The following is a 20795-nucleotide window of genomic DNA, read 5'->3' as shown; positions in this document are numbered from 1 at the left end:
CCCTCATTTGTTGCCACCACTGTATTGTTTATAGAGTCCCAACCTACCCCGTTTCTTTGTTCAAATCACCCCATGTCCTCCAATCCTTCCTCAAGCTATCAAGCCTATTTTTCAATTGCTTCCTCTCATAGATTTTCCTGTTTTTGCATTGAATGCAGAATGAATGTTGTTGTTCCACCCAGTCTTTGAAAATGATGTTCCTTGACGATTTTTCCCGGTAGATTTGCTCCATGCATTCTTTAAGTAACACCTCTGTGGTGCTTGTATCCCATGTTGCCTTACCTTTATCTTTGTTCATAATTCTATTGAAAAATGTCAATCAAGAATGCAAAAGGGAGTTACAGTGAACCAGAGCACTTTTCTTCCAACAATGCAGAAATATTATACAAATTCAACAATCTTAAATTAGAGGCACTTTACAAACAACTTCTCAAGAGGCAGACACCTAAAAAATATCAGATATTTATGTTTCAAAATTCTTTTTATGTTTCTCTTGTAAATAAATATGAGAGGAAATATCTAATATATATAATATTTATGAATTATAACCTCAGAATCATATATATTTAGGTTTGTAAAACATACTCATCAACAATAAGCGCCACATTAATTGAAACACTGATCTTCACATTTTCAAACTAAAAAAACACCAACTTTTCGGAGCTTGTCACAAATAATTAACAGGAAAGGGGTACTTAGAACGACAAATCATCATCAGAAGAATCAAAGAATAGCGGTTTTGCCTCCTACGATACTACCAGGTCATACTACCATCAGTTTTTCCTACTACACTACTACCATTCGACAGCCAGGCCACATTAATTGAAAGAGCATCAGATCAAGAGCAAGAACATCAGATCAACACTTCTAAAATCAATAAGGCTATGGGTCCGAATTATCTACCAATGGCAGCCAACAACATGAATCGAGGACCAGCAGATCTAGAACCAAAAACACATACCTCTTACCAGCTGAACGAACGAGACTTGTGGATTAGGAGCAGACACGGTCGGCGGCGGTGAAAACGGACGGACTGCCTTGCAACCGAACAGAGGAAGAAACGATCAAACGAACAACCCAGCAATATTTGGAGGAGCTGAACGAACGGCCACAGTCCAAAAGAACCAGAACAGAGGAGACGGTGGAACACGACGGAGACACGGCGGGAGACGGCGGTGACAACAGACGTCGACCCTAGAATGCAATCGAACAGAGGGAGAAGAGCGACAACCGAACGATATTTGGAGGATCTGAACGAACGGCCACAAGCCACCCACTCCCACACAAGAACCGGAGATGACACGGCAGGAGACGGCAGCGACAATGGACGGCAACGCTGGCTTCAACTGGGCAGAGGAAGAGGAAGAACAACCGAACGAACTGGCAGAACTGACCGAACGACCGAACGACCCACTCCCACACAAGAACCGGAACTGATGAGACGGCGGACACGGCGGGAGACGGCGGGTGCACGGCGGGGATATGGCAGAAGACGACGTCGTGAGCGAGGCTCCCTTTTTTAGCTTCAGATCGCGTTTGAAAATCAGAGTGTCGAGTGCGTGTGTGGGTATTTTCTTTTAGCTAATAAACATGCAGAGGGTAGGTAGGTAAAAATATTTAACATGCTACCAACGGTTTCTCAAACGCACCGGCCTCCAAAAAAAAGCTCCACAAATCAACTTCTCCCATAAGTCCATCTGAGCCTCTAGAAGTCAGATTGGGCCACTGTGAATCCAAACAACTCAAAAACGCAGCCACATCAGAAGCCCGATGGAAACGCACGTTTGGGCCCCTAAACGTGATGCCAAACGGGCCCTTAATCGTCAAATAGCAGCAACAATTCACCTCTTTCAACTGCCTAGACCTTATTCTTCACCACTTGGTGATTTCCCTCCTCCCAAATTGAATCAATTTCACTGCAACACCTATAGAAAAAACCAGGAAAAAACAAATCTCGGAAAACCTTACCTCTGTATGAATGCACATCACTTCCACAGCGACTCCTTTGCTCGGTGATTCTCAATGATTTGGAGCACAACAGTTTCACAACCCCCCCTCTTCTCTTTCTTCCCCCTCAACCATACTTGAAACCTGCAACTCCTTCTTTTCTTTCTCTGAAAATTTACTTAGGGCAATCTAGTCATTTTAATTAAATTTCAAGATCCTTATTTAGTCATGTGTGACTAAATTAGAATTTTTCTTATTCAAGTGATTATTTAGGGTTTTTAAAATTTTAGTATAATTTTTGTGTAATTTTTTCTTTAACTAATTGATTGTTATTCACAAATTAATTATTTAAAATTTATAATAAGAATGTAAAGAATTATTTAATATTTAATATTTAATATTAGTATTTTTGAGAATATATATATATATATATATATATATATGGTCAGTCAGACAGTCACGAAACATAATTAACGTGACTTCACATACTGTTTTGCGTTGGAAAAAAGGAAAAAATGACTCCACTCTGTAGCAGCACATCTCATCGCCATCACGATCTGGCTGTCCCGCTCACGCCGAACCACGTTCGCTCAGTATCAGTCTCAGTCCCAACCTCATAGAGCATCTTCAATTTCAGATTCAAATCTCTCTCTCTCTCACGCACCGTCTTCGTCCTCCATGGAAGAAAGCAGCAACAGTAAAGCCCTCATCAACCATTCCTCCACCCGAAAAGGCGGCTGGCACGCAGCCATCTTCATCATCTGTAAGTCGCATTTGAATCCTAGTTCATACCGTCTCGGCGACGTCGATTACAATTCCATTGGTTCAAAAATCGATTGATGTTTCTGAGCAAGATTAGATCAGATTCACTAACTTCGTGATCTACCCCTCTCGCAGCTGTTGAGTTCGCTGAGAGATTCGCGTACCAGGGATTGGCGTCAAACCTGATAACTTACCTGACCAATGTTCTTCGCCAGCCGGTTGCGACGGCGGCCAAAAACGTCAATACTTGGGTCGGCTTTTCGTCTCTGTTTCCTTTGCTGGGCGGCTTCGTCGCTGACTCATTTCTGGGTCGTTTCAACACCATCCTCTTGTCCTCCTTCATCTATCTGCTGGTGCATTTTTTTCCCCCCTTGTCTTATCTGTATTATTTTATTATTTTTAATAATCCTTGGTGAGCTGTCTTTGGGTACGATCAGATTTCAACCCCTGGTTCTAGTTGAATTCATTGTTGCGGAGGTATAGTACCCACAAAGGGATTTCTTTCGTGCCAAACTTTTCGTTCAGCGACAGCGACTGTGACTCTGAGAGTAAATTCTGATAGAAAAGTTCGATTTAAATGTATTTTTTATACTTTTTATTTCTATATATATAATTTTTATTTTTTCACCAATTAGTATATAAGTCACATGATTTAGCTTCTATCCTATCCTTTTTGTTTAAAAATTCACTTTCTATCGGAGATCAATTTTTATTTTTTTTATAACATGGCCTTAATCCAATTTCGAGTGAGAATGTTAGGATTTAACATCCCATAAAATTATTATTATAATTATAACTTGAGATTATAAAGAAGATGCATAAATAAATACAAATTGCTAAACTTGATCTAAACGATTCTGTAATGGGAAAAAATAGAGATAATTGCGAGTCTAATAGTGTGAAAGCTCTTTGTAAGTGGGAGGCCGGGGTCAGAGAGAATTCAGGTCCAAGTACATGTTTTGCTTTAATGAATATTGTCATAATATTATTTTAAAATTATATAGGCACATTATTTAAATATTCTCTTCCAATTGGTATCCAGGAGAGGGCTTAAATCTTTGTATTGTGATTTTTGATGCTGTCTACCATAGTTGCTCCCTGAAATGGGAAAAATTCTCATTTACTGTTTTTACGCCAAACCAATTACAGGGCATGATTCTATTGACACTATCTGTGTCAGCAATAAAACACACAACCCTGTTTTTTGTGGCCCTTTATATTCTATCAATTGGAGATGGCGGGCACAAACCGTGCGTACAGACATTTGCTGCCGATCAGTTTGACGACGACACGCCACAAGAGAGAGATGCCAAAAGCTCATTCTTCAATTGGTGGTACCTGGGAGTTGTTGGCGGTTCTACTCTTGCCGTTTTCGTTGTGATATATCTTCAGGTGATTTTTAATTAAATTCTTAACTTATTAATTAAGCAATTAAGTAACTCAATTATCTTCTCTTTTCAACCCGGATTTGCAAACTTATGGCCTTTTCTTTCACTTTCAAGAAAGCACTAGCTAACTGTCCAATCTAGTTAATAGTTTTGCTTCTCTCTGTCCTTGTATCTAATGAGGGTAATTCTTCCACTTTCGAGAAAATTAATAATATATTCCTTGTATTTTTGATTCGGTCACAATTCAATCCCTAAATTTTCAACTCACCGCATTATACTTCCTGAATTTTGATTAAAAAAATTTTCCTTAACTTTCTCAAATATAACCTTTTTTAATCTCAACTACTCATTTTGATCTTTTTATCAAATAAGAAAATTTATGAAAGCTATGTGTGTTTTATGAGTTTCCTAAGATGTCATTCTTAATCTTTCTTTTTTTTTTTTTTTTTTTGGCGCGTGAACAACTACTATATGCAAAAATAGGACAATGTTGGGTGGGATGTGGGCCTGGGAGTACTAGCTGGCGTCTTAGCTTTAGCACTGGCACTGTTCTTATTGGGCATCAAAAGGTTTAGGATGGAAGGCCCAACTGGAAGCCCATTTACTAGTATGGCCCAAGTTTTTGTGGCTTCCGCTCGAAAGTGGCGTGTGAAGACCCAACTGGTTCTCATGTTTACTGGTATGGCGATGAGGAGGACGTTGGACTCCATTTCCAAGGTCAACCCAAGGCTCATTCTTTGGCTCGCACTGATCAATTCAGGTGCCTCTCATCATTTCTCTGGTGGTTAATTTTAATTTTATAAAATTGTACATTAAGAGGGACTTTTCTCGCCAAATTTCTTTATCATCAACAAATGCAAATATGGATTGGCTTGTATAACCCCAGAGATCTTCCAAAAAGCCAGTTTGAAAGCCCAAGCATCAATCTGAGCCGAAAACCTATGTTCAGACGAGCAGTGGAGTCAAATGATTTTTTTCCCCCAAAAGGCAAGTTAGACCTATTGCCGCACCTTGGAACTTTTTGGGTTGTAAAAGCCAAATGGGTATTCGAACTAATTTTTTACAAAAGCATATTGAAACATAAATGAGATTACACTGACTTTTATCCTAACTTCAATCTGTAAAATGCAGTTGGAATAGAAGTCACTTTTGCGAATGTTAATCCAAACAAGTCCAGCATGAGATCTTTAAAAGACCATGTTGAAGTTAGCTCAAACAAATTCTAGTGGATACTCACTTTCTTGTTGGCATCACTTTTCTTGAAATACAAAGTGGAAATTTTGTTGTAGATTTCTTGAGAAGGCAATGATCATTGATGACATTGATACTTCAAGCAAAACAAAAAATCCATGGAGACTATGTTCAGTAACTCAAGTAGAAGAAGTCAAGCAAGTTCTTCGTCTCATTCCCATATGGCTTAGCTGTTTAATGTTCAATGTTGTCCAAGCTCAGCTCCACACTTTCGTCACCAAACAAGCCAGCACAATGGTACGTACAATCGGACCACACTTTCAAATCCCTCCTGCGTCACTTCAAGGTACCATTGGACTCACAATCCTCATCACAGTGCCAATATATGACCGATTTTTTGTGCCCTTAGCTAGAAAATTCACAGGCCATCACTCTGGCATCACGGTTTTGCAAAGGATTGGTATAGGTCTATTCTTGTCCATACTGAACATGATTGTCTCGGCCTTAGTAGAATCGAAAAGGATTGGTGTTGCTAGACAATATCATCTTTTAGATCGACCTGAAGCTATGCTACCGATGAGCGTATGGTGGTTGTTGCCTCAGCATGTGATCACTGGTGTTTCTGATGCATTCACCACTGTAGGACTGCAAGAACTGTTCTATGATCAAATGCCAGAGGCAATGAGAAGCGTTGGTGCTGCAGCATATATAAGCATTGTAGGAGTTGGAAGCTTGGCTAGTAATGTAATTATAGTTGCTGTTGAGGAAATTAGCTCAAATTTTGGTGAGAAATGGTTGGGAAACAATTTGAACAGGGCACACCTTGAGGAGTTTTACTGGGTTTTGGCTGGTTTAAGTGCTTTGAGTTTGTGGGTTTATATTTATCTTGCTAAGAATTTTGTGTACAAAAAGAGTAATTATGGTGGTTGAAACTTTGTTACCAACTGCCGGTTTCTAGTCTCAATGCCATGATGAATTGTTCCATATGACAAAGGAAAGAGTATGGAAGTGAAATAACATTTTGTAAATATTCTGATTTAGCATTATTCCTAATATTAGTTAACCGAATTATTCACAATAAAAATGTACTCCTCCGGTCGTAATTATAAGACCCAATTGACTTATTTGAGGAGATTAAGGAAGTAAGTTAAGTTGGTTATTTATAATAAATAAGTGTTGTTATTCCTAAAATATCCTTGCTAATTAAGTATATTGGCTAAAACTATCATTATTAGAAGGATTATCTTGGAAAAAATGCATAAATATAAGAGACAAAATGGATTGGGGTCTTATAATTAGGACCAAATAAAAAGTCAAATGGTGTCTTATAATAAGGACCGGAGGAGTAATATTTTGAGCCTTTTTTCCCCTGAAATGTTTAGTAGTGATGGTGTTTATATTTGACTTGCTACCGTTTTTATTTTTAATGATGAGAAATTGTTTATTGCTATCCAGTTACATTTTGCAGCTTCTTCTTTTTTTTCTTTTTGTGTGTGCGCGTGCGCTTGCGTGTGTCTATCTCTGTTTATGTTTATTGGTACCTAAGGGGTCATTGTTAGTTTTATTATAAAGTGTCCATTAGTAATTAATAATCAAATCACATAATATACTGATCTTAAAACCTCTGAATAATTAAAACATGTTTTTGTGACCAACCCCATCCAACATTTTTTTGTTACCAACACCAATCTAACCCAGCTAAAAACATATTGACCGAAAAATTAATTTTTCGGAAAGTCATGAACTTAGCCCAAGTATAATATTTGTCAATTAAAACATTAAACAGCTTTTGATACAAACAATTATAAGTTATGTCCACTTCAAAACATTTGCTGAATCCTATCATAATATTATGCCCCTTACTTTACCATAAATCTTCCACACTATTGTTTTCAGATTATGTAACTCACGATTCAATACTTCAATCGGAATTTCAAATTCAACTTCAATTCCTCAATTTCTAGATATTAGGATTACTAAATCAAGACATATTAACCTCATACTTCAACTATAATCAGAATACTGACTTGTGTGTTGCACGAGTGCGTGGAATCCATCCTCAAGTGTAGGATTGATTGATGTAATAAATCATAATTACCAACAATATAACTATTTCAAAAACTAACATATATAACACAACATGCAACCCAAGACGAATTATATTGATCAAATCTTATTACTATTAATAAGCCACTGGTTTTCCGCAAAAAAATCATATAATGACTGATGGTTATGACTAATTAATAAGTTTGACACCATCGCCAAAGTCTTCACAGTGCCTAGTATGAGGAAAGAAAGAAGTAATATTGATAATTGTGTTGGAACTACAGTCTCTCTTAGGTGGGTAGTGAAAACAAGGATCCATGGACATAGCTCTTTCACGTGGAGGACCTGGAACCTCTCCACTGAATGTGCTCTTCCGAATCCATGGCTTCAAACCTCCAAGGACTTGAGCAACATACCCAAAACTAGAAAATGAACTCGTAATCAACGCATCAGTCAAACTCAGCAGATACATCTCAGTCCAGGCCTTCATGTTGTGCTTAGTGTCGTTTAAGTTTTGATTCTCTTCATGACTTGGCTGATAAATTCTTATCACCTCATTGCTTACACTTGTATTTGCCATATACGTAGCTTTTAGCTTATTTCCGTATTCTGACTATAAAGAAATGACAAGAACAGCTTTTGACGTATTATGATTCTGGGATGGAGTAGAAGTTACTGATGTTCTCCCATCTGATTGAGGCAAAAGATTGTTCTTGGAGGTACAAGCTAAGATTTTGTTGAGAACAACTTGATGGGGTTCTTTTTGTGTGTCAAATAATCTAATCTGGAGGCCAATCTTCTGAGTTGCCATGGACAAATGAGTCTAATAGAAGTTGCTGATGAATTTCCATGCAATATTTGATGGGTGAAAAAGGTAGTTTCCTAGAAGGTGAAAGATGGTGTCTTTTTCTGGGAACATTTTGGTTAGATCTTGCCTGAAAGATGGGATCATGAAAAGAGAAGGAACAAAGTACTGATTTGACTGCAAAATCAACACAGGAACATTCTGCAGAAGATCTTGAGTAGAACCACAGTGGAAAAAAGCATAATGATCATCATTGGTGGGTCGTAGATGTGTTAAAATAGTTAGTATATTTTCTGTTGTATTGTGTTAGGCTTGGGCCTGATCCTTAAGCCCATTATGGTTATAGCCCGGTACACTGATCTATTTAGGTTGTGCTTGTAACACTGCAGATGTATGGACTCATTATTTTTTCAATAGATAGTTTTATGTTTTCCGCTGTGTGAATTCTCTGGTTTCTATCATGGTATCAGAGCCAGGAGTGGTCCACTGTCTATGTTTTGAGCCCATCAACTGAAGCCCAAATTCGCCTAGCCGGAAATCCAAGAACCGAAAGTCATTCCCAATCTTGCCACAACCCAGTGCTTCCTTTCTCTTTTCGGTGCCGCTAAACTGAAAAGAACCCTCACGACTCAGGAACGCCGACAACAGCGACTGATTTCATGGGGGAAGAAAAGGAATGGCGATGGCTATGAAGGGAAGAGGAAGAGGAAGAGGTAGAGGGAGAGGTTCTCCCCTACCTAAATGTGATCATTGCCGCAAGAAAGGACACACGAAAGACCAATGTTGGCAAATTATTGGGTTTCCCTCAGATTACAAGGGAACCAAAGGAAGACAGAATCAGGAAAGCAAAGGGAATCAAAGTAGTGGGCACAGAGAAGCAGAGGCCCTCACCAACACTTCGACGGTCGTATCCCCTAGCTTCACCTTGGAGCAATATGAAAGATTGCTGGAAATTCTGAAGAAAGATTTAGAAAGCAACGCACATGCCCTCACCGGTACAGGTTTGCCTAATCTATCTGTCACTAAATTGAATAATAGTAAATGGGTTATTGATTCTGGAGCCACCACACACATGGTTAGTGATTTAAGGTTGTTAGACAGTTATAAGACGTATAATGGACCCATTAAACATATAAGAATTCCAAATGGTGATAGATTCTCGGTAACTCACATAGGAAAAGTTAAATTCCCGAATGGAATAGAGTTAAATCGAATCCTGTACGCTGTTGAACTACAATTTAATCTGATTTCTGTTTCACAAATCACAAAAGACACTCTTTGTGTTGTTTCCTTCTATCCTGATAAATGCACCTTGCAGGGCCTTCTGGATGGGAAGATGAGGGGGACTGGTAGAGTAGATCATGGTTTATATCTGTTGAGACTGGAAAAGGGTTATGATTGTATGGGTTCTGTTCATGATTGTGATAATGATAAGTCTGTGGATTTGTGGCTTCTGCATGAAAGGATGGGGCATGCGCCCCTCAATGTAATCAAACATTTGGATATAGTGAAAAATAAGTCTATAGTAATAAATAAGAGCTGTGATGCTTGTTTTCAATCAAAACAGACAAAGCTCCCCTTTCCCTCTAGCTGCATTAAAACCTTTGGCTGCTTTGACTTGATTCATATGGACGTTTGGGGACCATATAAGGTCCCAACACATGCTGGTTTTAAGTGTTTTCTTATTATTGTCGATGACTATTCAAGAGCTACATGGACTTATTTGATGAAAAACAAATCTGAAACTGGTTATCACATCAAGACTTTCTTTTCTTATGTTTTAACTCAATTCGGTTCACATGTTAAAAGGATAAGGAGTGATAATGGTAGTGAATTTGTTAATCATGATTTAAATGGTTTCTTTAAGGAAGAAGGTATTGTTCATGAGACTACTTGTCCCTACACCCCAGAACAAAATGGTATTGTTGAAAGAAAACATCGAACTTTGATGCAAATTTCAAGAGGCCTAATCATTCAATCTGGTTTGCCCATTAGGTTTTGGGGGGAATGTATTAAAACTGCTACTTATCTTGTTAACAGAATACCGAGTAGAATTCTAAAGTTTCAGACTCCTTATCAAATCCTTCATGGACATGGTGCCGACTATAGTGACTTGAAAGTTTTTGGCTGCCTATGTTATGCTACAGATTTGGTTGTTACTGACAAATTTAAACCCAGATCCATACCATGTGTCTTCTTAGGTTATCCTCCTAATCAAAAGGGATTTGTCTTACTAAATATGAAAGATAACAATATTTTTACAAGCAGGCATGTCAGGTTCCTTGAAAATATTTTTCCTTTTAAAAATGGGCATAGCACTGATCAAGGGGGAGTGTCCAAGGAGATGAAACAAATGTTTTTCTTTGATGATCTTGATGATATTTCTGTACACCGTAATGATCTATCTATTGTCACTAGACAATCTGACCAAGAAAATGCTAGAGACCACATCCGAACTGATGATTTAAGCCAAACAGAAAGACCTAATAGGGAAAGAAGGCCTCCCATATGGGCCAAGGACTATATTTGCAATATGACACAGTCTATCTTAGGACAGTCCAGTGTAAAACCGAAACTTAAGCCTAAATGTAGGTACCCTATAGAGGATTATATTTCATATGATAATGTCTCTTCTTCTCATATGTGTTTTCTTTGTTCTATTGATGATGTTTTTGAACCTACTTATTATTGTGAGGCTGTTAAAAATCAGAATTGGGTGGCTGCCATGAAAAGTGAAATACAAGCTTTGAAAGAAAATAACACTTGGGATATAGTTTCGATGCCTAAAAATAAGAAACCAATAGGTTGTAAATGGGTATATAAAATTAAATACAAACCAGATGGGAGTGTTGACAAATATAAAGCTAGATTGGTAGCAAAAGGATATGATCAAGTAGAAGGGATAGATTACAATGAAATTTTTTCTCCAGTAGTTAAGATGGTAACGGTGAGGACTGTTCTTAAGTTGGCTACTGTAAATAATTGGTTATTATATCAAATGGATGTAAACAATGCTTTCTTGCAGGGAGACCTTAATGAAGAGGTGTACATGACTATACCTCAAGGGTTTGAAAATCAGGAAGCTAATATGGTTTGTAAGTTCAAAAAATCTTTATATGGGCTTAAACAAGCTTCTAGGCAATGGAACCAGAAATTGTCTTTAGCATTGTTGAGTGGGGGGTTCTCACAAAGTAAATATGATTACTCATTGTATTTTAAACATTATGATAATGGTTCTATAATTATATTAGTTTATGTAGATGATCTTCTAATAACTGGTAGTAATGAACAGAGAATCAAACAAGTCAAGGGTTTTCTGCATAGTCATTTTAAAATCGAAGACTTGGGAATCATGAAGTACTTTTTAGGTATAGAGGTTGTTAGGTTAAGGAAAGGTATTGTGCTTTCCCAAAGAAAATACACTTTGGATCTTCTTGCAGAAACTAGTATGAGTGGGTGTAAGCCACTAACACTGCCTATGGCACAACATATGAAACTGACAGTCTATGAAGAGAAGAAACACCGGAAGGAGGACTTGTTTCAGGAGCCAGGGAAGTATAGGAGACTAGTTGGGAAGCTTATTTACTTAACAATGACAAGACCTGATATTTCCTTTCCTGTGCAGGTGCTTAGTCAATTCAGGCAACTTCCTATGAAGTCTCATTGGGCAGCAGCTCTAGGAGTGCTAAGATATCTGAAGCAGTCACCTGGCCTTGGGATTCGGTTGAGCTCGGATGGAGATCTGAATCTGAAGTGCTTCTGTGATTCAGATTGGGGGTCGTGCGAGACCACGAGGAGGTCAGTCATGGGGTATCTCCTCAAATTAGGAGATTCCCTCATCATCTGGAAAACAAAGAAGCAACCCACAGTATCAAGATCTTCAGCAGAAGCTGAATACCGGGCATTGGGATCTGCTGTTTCAGAAGTTGTTTGGGTCAGAGGCTTGCTGACAGATCTGGAAATTCCTGTGCAAGAACCGGTGAAGGTGTTCTATGATAGTAAATCTGCAATATACATAGCCACAAATCCAGTTTTCCATGAGCGCACCAAACATATCGAAATAGATTGTCATTTTGTGAGGGAAAAAGTGACTAAAGGACTTGTAAAGTTACAGCATGTGAGATCTGCCAATCAAGAGGCAGATATCTTAACCAAAGCTGTAGGAAAGGAAACGCAACTGAGGTTTCTTAGCAAGTTAGGTGCTTGTAATATGTTCCAGCCCCCAACTTGAGGGGGAGTGTTAAAATAGTTAGTATATTTTCTGTTGTATTGTGTTAGGCTTGGGCCTGATCCTTAAGCCCATTATGGTTATAGCCCGGTACACTGATCTATTTAGGTTGTGCTTGTAACACTGCAGATGTATGGACTCATTATTTTTTCAATAGATAGTTTTATGTTTTCCGCTGTGTGAATTCTCTGGTTTCTATCAAGATGGAGAACAGAAAGATCGGACAATTCCTTATGAGAGCAATCCCTAGGTAATAACCATGATGAATTTGGAAATGGCTCACAGAAGAGACCATCCATGTTAGATTCAAATTTGACAAGAAGAACTCTGTCAGTGAGAAGGGCATAAAGAAATGCGGAAACTAAGCTTAACATTCTGTTTCCTAAGCCATCCACGGCTGTCCAGATAAGGCATTTGCAGTTGGTAGCAGAAGCATGGTTGTTGCTAGAATTAGATTTGGAGTGATTTCTGATGAAGGAGAAGCAAGCTGCACAGCTTCTGTGAAGCTGTTCATAGTGACGAAGCTTGGATTTCAGATGTTGGGAGGGCTTGTGAGGGGAAGCTTTGCGGTATAAGTGAGATTCATGTCTGCTTAAGCATGATCCTCTATCAAATGTCGAAACCAATAGTCCATCAAGCAGTTCATTGTTCTCATCATCACTGGATGAATAATCTTCTGTGTAACCATGTGATTCATACTTTTGACCTGTGCATTGGAAGACAATGCATCAAAATTCAACAGCTTATTAAGGATTTTCAAGTGAACAGAGATAAAGATTTAAGTTCTTGGTGGGTTTCACATATAAAGTAGAACCTACCAAACGTCTATTTAGTCTCTTTTCACCAAAATGATTTCGGCGAATGATAAAAAAAATTTTATATTAATATTTATATAAAAGACTTCCGGAAAAAAAAATCTGAATTTGTAAAGTAACCTTGGCAACTTCATATAGAACTTCTTAAAACTTAAATGCCACAATATCAACACTAAATATTATATGTAAAAACTGCTCGGCTGACAACAAATTTGAAAGAACAAGATTCCTGTATTGAGATTTGCAGTGAAAAATATTGATGTGCTATATTTTTGTAGCATTTTCCCCAACCTATAGTCGTTATGACAATTGTTCATTGAGTTGGAGACACTATTTAGAAGAGGGAGAAGGCAAAAAGAAAGAAAAGAAAAGGAGGAATAATTTGCAGCTTCCAAAGTTTTGGTGGAATATAATTCAATAAAAGAATTCATATATAACTAAAATAACTGATTAACTCATCGATATTAAAAAATAGTTAAAACTAGTTTGAATTTTTAAATTTGTCACGAGTGAAAAATATTTTTCAAAACTATCCTCCATTCAATGTTTAAAATTTTACACTCAATTTAATGATGAGTAGTTAAAGCTCCTAATTAATGACGAGTAGAAGAAATGGCAAAAAAATAATAAAAGTAGAAAAAAAAATTATTCAAGACGTAAGTGCATATTTGGAAGGAAAAATTGGGGATAAATCCCTCATTGAAAATTTATTTGGTAAATGGGACCTTGGATAATTGATTGCACAAGGGAAGATTAATTACACATAAAAGAAGATAAGTTGCACAAAAGGAAGATAGTTTGCAAAAAAAATTATTGGATATAAAGAATTCGTTTGTACATAGAAAAAATGACTTGTACATAAAAGAATTTTATTTGTACAAATAAAAATTGTGTTTGACATCGCACAAAGGAAGATCATTACACACAAGAAAAGAAAAATTGTGTTGCACATCGCACAAAAGAAGATCATTGCATACAAGGAAAGATAAATTATACACAAACGGAGTTAAGTTGCAAATAATAGAAGTTAAATTACACAAAATTCTTAAGTTGTATTTGCCAATTAAATTTTTAATAAGGATTTATCCCCAATTTTCCCTCTTTAGACTTTTAACTTTACAAAAGACTCCATGTTTTTAATTATATAAAATGTCCTTTTAATTTTCTAACTCTATCACTGTTAGCGTGTTGATATTAAGAATTTTAAATATTGACAAAAAATTTACAAATGCTAATATACTAAGTTTAATTTTTAAAATAATCATAAAAATTTATCATTTAAAACTAACAATATTAAAGTTAGAGTGCTGAAAAGATACTTTATAAAATTAAAAAATTATAACCAAATTGAAATCTTATATAAAATTACAGGATCAAAATTATCTCTCTGTTTTTTTTTTTTAAAAAACCAAAACCACTCTCTCAAATGTATTTTATAGTCGCACAATTAGGGGAAAAAGACATGTTTATGAATGAAAGGTTAGTGTGAATGTTATTGCTCTCCATGCAATGAAGTTAGTGATGATTAATTGTGGGATGTACGTTTTTTGGTTTATTGGACGAACAAATGATGAAGAGTGAGATGTTTGTTGATTCATTAGAGAGAGAATTCTACAAAGAAAAAAAAAACTTAAAATTACTAAATCTTAAATGAGATTTTTTATGTGGAAATAAGTTCGATAATAACAACACTTTAATAGATTTTAATAATATTATATTTGTAAATAACAACATATTTTCACAAAAAATTTTCAGTTACAATTTTTTATTTTTAATTTTTTTTAATGAAATTCTCTCTTCATTTAATTTGTTTAATAAAAAAAAAAGAATGAATCTCATCATATTCAATGAACCAAAAATTAAATGCGCACACAATGAACAAAGGGATTTTAAATCACTTTATGATGTGGGATTGCTGTGAGTAGTAACATATACAATATTAATATCACTTTTTTAAGTTTGAGGATTATTTAGGAATTTCTTGATATGTATTAAAAAAAAAAAAGTTAAGGAAGGCTGCATTATATGTGCAAGAGAGCATAGTTATACACCGTTAATAAACAAGTATGTTGGGGAACATCTCTTTAAGAGAATTTAAGTTAATACCAAGCATCTCCTTTAAGACTTTTTTTAAACTTAAGACTATGAGTTCGACTTTAGTAAATTATATAATGGGTGTGTGAATTATAGGGAGAAAAATATTTGACCAATCAAACAATAGATGAGAAAATGGGACGAGACTTTTTTTTTTCCTCGCCCCAGATGGTCCTTGTTCTCCTCTTTAATGAATCTTTCTATGAAAAGTTGAAGCTAAAATCTCAGGTATTCAAAGGGGAAAAAAAATCTTACCATTATCATTGAAATAAGAATTGGAAGTCATTTTTTTGGGGTCATAACTCACATCCGAAAACATTGTACAGGTTTAAACTCACAACATCATGCTTAAAAAGGATTTAAGAAAGGCGTTTAAGTTCATTGAACTACAAAAGCCTGACAGGAATTAAAAAGATTGAATACAATGAATTCTTGAGTTTAGGAAGAACATGCAATCAATTACCTGGTTGTGGAGTAGTACTCTGGTCTTTCATTCCAATGGCTATGTCTTCTTCCTTGGAGATAATGGCAGTAAAGTTGTGGGATTTTGCAGATAAGATGTTGATGTTGGGAAATTGCACAAGAATGTAAGAAATTGAGGAATAGTGTAGCCAAGTGATGGTCACTAAAATAGGGACAACTATGCAGCACCCAGTGAACAGTGCTCTCAGTCTCTCAAATCTCAATCCTGTTTCCACCATTATTGTGACCTCAAATAATTTTACACTGTTTTTAAATTGCAGCTTTTGCTATATAAACACCAAAATAGTGAGTTTGGGTTGCCCTGGGAAAAACGTGATTTTTCATATTTCCAATGCACTATTAAATACCTGCTAAGTGGGCCATGGCTCACAAATTACAGATCATATTCTCCCTCCCTCCTCCTAAATCTTAAATATAGCTAGCTTTTAAAAGAATGGTTTGATTGAGAATAATTAATGCTTATTTACTTTTTATATTTTCCTTTCTTCTTCACAATTTCATTTAATATGATTAAATGAGTAAAGTTGGAATTTTTTTTAATTTGAGATAGATTTAATAAATTAACTATCATGTTTTGATTTTGATGAATTAATTAAAGTAACTTATATTGTGAATTAGAAGGAGTGTCATTATTTCTTTCAGTCATTTTTATAAGATCTTTTTAATCAGATTATGCAATCTGAAAAAGGTTAAAATTAGTTAAAAGTTGTAAATACGTAAGAATTGAACTTTTTTTTTCTCAAATATATCTTTATTTACCAAGAAAAAATAAGAGAGAAATATTAATAATGAGATAAAGAATAAAAGAGAATGTATAAGAAAGATATAAAAGGACAAGAAAAAAATTAGTTAGGACTAAATTTAGTAAAAATATATTTAATGTTCAGATATCTCTAGACAAGATCTTATAAAAAAAGGCAAACCAATTGAAATTTTGAGATTTTATATTTTTTTGGTCATCAAATATTTTTAGATCTTGTGAAAAGCATAGTAGGCAGTATTATTTTTTCTGATAAAGTTGAAAATGAAAAATTTTTATGCCAACAAGTTGAAATGATATTAATTAAAGGAGAAGACAGAATCATATTATTCATTCACCTTGGTAATGGCCTTAAATGCCTCCAATTATTCGTTTGGATTCTGTGCGACAAATGTTCCCTACCATAGGGCGTTTCTTAAAACAAAGTGACAGTGCCCATTCCCTAATATAAGTTATTTAGAGAATTATTAATTAATATTTTCTAATTTTATCTTTATTATATTCTCTCCGGTTCAAAATATAAACTAAAATTTATCTATTTATATTTATCAAGAAACTAGTTAAAATTAGTCTAAAATAATAAATATGCAAGACATGTATTTTCTTTTCTAAATGTGCATTTATTAGTGAAGAGAATAAGTAAAAGATATAATAAATGAATCAAAGAGAAAAGAGAATATATAAATGGTAGAATTAGGAAAAAAAAACTCATTAATTGCTTATACAAAAGTAAATGTTATCTTATAAAAAAATCAAACCCCACTAATAAAATTTAGCTTATATTTTGAACCGGAAGGAGTGGATTATTAGAAGAGAATTTAAATATCTCTCTCTCTCACTCACTCACTCATGTAGAGAAGTTTGTAACTAACTGTAGCATTGCACCATGGTACCATCAGTCTTTGCAGTATTGGTGAAATGCTAATCAACTTTGTGCTGGCTTTCTTTGTTGTTTAATAAATATTTTAGACCATTGCCCAAAAAAATGAAGCAAACTTTTTAACATCTCACACAATATTTGAAAAAGAAAAACGAATAATATTATCTACATATAATTTCTCTTCCCCTATATATAAGTTGCAACTTTTGGGATAGACTACCATTTTTTATAAATTACTATTCCGGTCTTTATTATAAGTCATTTATAAAAAATATATTTTTGGGTGAGATTGTAGGAGAGATTTTTTATTCAATGATGTTTTTCTAATTTTACCTGTATTCAATTTTTCGGAAAGAAAGAGAAAAAAAGTTGATAATAATTTGTAAACATAGGGTGAGAGAAAACTATAATGATTATAAGGTTGAAAATGTTCATTGAGAATTGCTCTTTATACATATTAGAAAAATTAATTCTCAGGCCAAAAAAAAAAGAAAAATTAATTCATTCTTTTTATTTCTTACATGTTTATTTTTGTACACAGTTTCTGTTGTCTCTTTACACTGCCATCCTCTCCAAGTTATTTTTATTTTTATTTTGTTTACTGCATTTATACTTGACGCCCAGTAAAGCAGGACAGCAAAATCCCCTCTCAACCCTCAAAGCTTTCAATCCAACCGTTGCGTAGAGATTAGCGCCGCTCCGCCACTCCCGCTCACCTCCTATTGCCGTCGCATCTCCGCTCCGGCGACGTAAGTTTGCAGTCCGTCCACCTTGCAATCTCTTTGCTCTGCTTGTGGGTGAATGTAACAGTCTGGGTAGCAAATAAAATCATCCTTGGGCTTTTTTTGAACCTTCCGAAACCATTTTCGCTGTTGATCGTCTTCTATCCCGGTCTAGTGATCGTTTTCGTTGATGGTCACAGTTTTATTAATATGCTCCCAAATTTATAGCTCGCGCCATCGATTAGTTCCCTGCTCATTGCTTGCTCTGAAAAGTAAATAGTGTGATTTTAACTTCTCAAATTGTTTTTCTTACATTTAATTATGTTTTTAATGATTTAATATGTTTCAATTCTGTTTCCCAGATTTGCTTCCTTTGTTCTTTTTCCATGTGTTGTGCTCTTATTACTTGTTCCTGATTTTGTTCCTAAACACATCCTAATTATTTTGGCCTTATTTACAGATTCAAAGCTGAAGCTATGAAAGTGTTCAAGATTAATGGAAGCACTCTTTCCCTTGCACTTTTCACTGATGTCACCAATTCAAAGTTAGTCTTCTTTCCGTGTGATAATTAAAAATGAGAATTTTTCACATAAAGTTGCGTTCTTGTATTGTTGACCGTGCTTGCTTTTTCCCACTTTTCCCTTCTTCAAATGTTTAACCGATTGTGGGAATGTTACTAAGTTTTAGTTTGAAGTTTTGATTTTTTGCTCCTGTCAGCTGTCAAGTGAAGCGGTGTTGTTAGAAGGTATTTTGTAGCATTAGGTTAGATTGTTTTCATTTTGGGCAACGGTCAGACAGCTTAGTGACTAGATGTTAGAGGTCACTTGACAATTTCAGCTGAATGTTTTTGGAGTTAGTGTTTTAAGGTTTAAACTGCCTCATCTTCTTTTAATAACAACTTTTGCACTGTTATTGAAGAACATACGAGCATTTTGATTAACCAGTTTTCTGCGGTCATTGTAGAAAATGGTAATCACAAAATATTGTGCTAGTCGCTAGTGGTAATTGTTAAGAGACCATTGCAGACTTATTTCAGAAGAAGAAAGCATCAGAAACTGAATTAGCAGAATAAGGAACCACAATGTCTGTTGAAGTGGTTCCCAGTTATTTTCTAGGTATTGAAGTTTGTTTCAGAGGTTTTAGGGATTTTTCAGACTTCATTTAGTTATTTCAAATGTATTTTCAGCTCTTTAAATAGGCTAACCACTGCAGAATCTAGTCATTCAGAAATTAAAATCCCAGTTTATCCCATTTGGAGATTCTCCTGATTATTTGACTATTAAGAAATTGTAGAGTGAGATTCTTGCTCTATCTTTTCTTGTTAGAGTTATACATCCTTTTATTTTCCTATCAGTTCAGAGCACTTATCAGTAAGACATCAATCTGGAGGAGCTAATTTTGTTGAATAAATTGTAAGAAAAAAAATATCTATTTATTTTTGCTTAAGATAGTTTGTATATGCTACAATTAAGTTTGGGAACATGATCTTAATCATTAGTTGAAGTATGAGATGCAATTTCTTGTTCTTGCAGGGAGCTCTTAGAAAGTATGCAAGCTGCAACATTGGAACCAGAAGTTGCATTCCTCAATGCTTTACTTGTAATGCTTAATTTTAGTTATGCAGTAATTATAGTCTCCTTCCTTTTTCTAGTTCAGCTTTTTTGCCGTCTCTTTTCCCAGAGCAAAGTCCAGCCTCACTTATAAGATGATAATGAAAGCATAATATTGGTTATGAAACTGTGGACAAGTGGTGAAACCTTATTCCATCTTTCTATTGTTCTCTCTTTTGTCAACCGAACCAGATTCCAGATATATTCCCTGTTCTAGCTGCTGCCCACAAGACGCTCATAGCCAAGTCACGGGATTCTTTGACAACGCGCACGCTTCATTCAGAGCTGGTTTACAATTACTCGGGATCCAAGCATGTAATTTTTCTAATATTGTGTTACCTGTTGTTTTTCATTGTTCTATGTGATAGAATATGAACCTTGTCGAGTTATGGCTAGATTACAGAGTCGTTGAAAAGATGCGGCATCTCTGATACCACAACTTACATCCTTGCTGCTCGTTTTGATGCTACTCCTGAGGAGGTGAGATATTTCTGCAATAATGAAGTATGACACCCTTTTTGCGTATCTCACATTACTAGAAAGTGATCCTGAAGATATTTCTCCTTGTTTTAAGATGAAAGCAATTGAGAAGTTAATTAATGGGAAAGAGGTTGACCTGGAAGAGCTGGAAGCGAGAGCAAACCAGGCCCAGATACAAAAAGTTTGCGTCTGCACTTAATCGATATCACTTTCTATCTTTCCTTTTGTACATAATAGCATAATCATTAATTTTGCTATGTTTCAGCATTACAAGATCTCTGGCCCAGAGCTTGGTGTGTCATCACTTGCAGATGCAATCACTTGCCGTATAGCTGCTCGTGATGCCTTGTGAGGAATGATTGCCATCTGCTAATGCTATTCCCTTTTTGTTGAGTCCCATTTGTGAAAAAATGGAATTGTAAAAGGAAGCTTTCAGCTCCTTTGCTGGCCGGTTCGTCTTTTCACATCTGTTGTCTCTGTATTTCCTTTTTCCATGTAAAAAAAAAAAAAAAAGAAGTCACATTAGCTGTAGAAAATGAGTATTAACCCATACCAATTGGGAAACCCAGTTAGGCAGATATGGT

General features: G+C 35.6%; 2 protein-coding genes and 1 pseudogene across 2 annotated transcripts; 2 read left to right on the top strand and 1 right to left on the bottom strand.

Moving 5' to 3' along the window:
- Nucleotides 1–2433: 2433 nt before the first annotated feature.
- On the top strand, nt 2434–6287 carry LOC114737550 (protein NRT1/ PTR FAMILY 5.4-like; annotated as a pseudogene).
- A 6184-nt stretch (nt 6288–12471) lies between these two features.
- Nucleotides 12472–15977, bottom strand: LOC114737549 (probable fucosyltransferase 8). Its single transcript, XM_028925499.1, has 2 exons — nt 15740–15977; nt 12472–13073 (listed from the first exon to the last, which is right to left on the bottom strand). The coding sequence occupies exons 1-2, from the start codon at nt 15975–15977 to the stop codon at nt 12472–12474; spliced, it is 840 nt and encodes a 279-aa protein (XP_028781332.1).
- A 2104-nt stretch (nt 15978–18081) lies between these two features.
- On the top strand, nt 18082–20710 carry LOC114737552 (EKC/KEOPS complex subunit Tprkb). The gene is made up of 7 exons (XM_028925500.1): nt 18082–18148; nt 18582–18665; nt 19654–19720; nt 19924–20046; nt 20128–20211; nt 20306–20392; nt 20477–20710. Exons 2-7 carry the CDS (start codon nt 18598–18600, stop codon nt 20561–20563), a joined length of 516 nt encoding a protein of 171 aa, XP_028781333.1. The 5' UTR covers nt 18082–18148; nt 18582–18597; the 3' UTR covers nt 20564–20710.
- The last annotated feature ends 85 nt before the right edge of the window (nt 20711–20795 follow it).

This window comes from Neltuma alba, unplaced genomic scaffold (genome assembly GCF_004799145.2).
Source record: "Neltuma alba isolate B1F8T4 unplaced genomic scaffold, ASM479914v2 tig00013462_pilon, whole genome shotgun sequence".
NCBI classification, from domain to species: domain Eukaryota; kingdom Viridiplantae; phylum Streptophyta; class Magnoliopsida; order Fabales; family Fabaceae; genus Neltuma; species Neltuma alba.
The sequence above is the reverse complement of the archived record's forward strand: the minus strand, read 5'-3'. Positions and strand labels throughout refer to the sequence as shown.

Bases quoted from the DNA above. Each gene is read 5' to 3' on its own strand.
- LOC114737552 (XM_028925500.1), top strand. From the start codon at position 18,598: ATGAAAGTGTTCAAGATTAATGGAAGCACTCTTTCCCTTGCACTTTTC. The intron at 19,721-19,923 runs GTAATGCTTAAT...CAACCGAACCAG, and splicing joins CATTCCTCAATGCTTTACTT to ATTCCAGATATATTCCCTGT. The intron at 20,047-20,127 runs GTAATTTTTCTA...AGTTATGGCTAG, and splicing joins ATTACTCGGGATCCAAGCAT to ATTACAGAGTCGTTGAAAAG.
- LOC114737549 (XM_028925499.1), bottom strand. From the start codon at position 15,977: ATGGTGGAAACAGGATTGAGATTTGAGAGACTGAGAGCACTGTTCACT. The intron at 13,074-15,739 runs GTAATTGATTGC...TCCAATGCACAG, and splicing joins GAGTACTACTCCACAACCAG to GTCAAAAGTATGAATCACAT.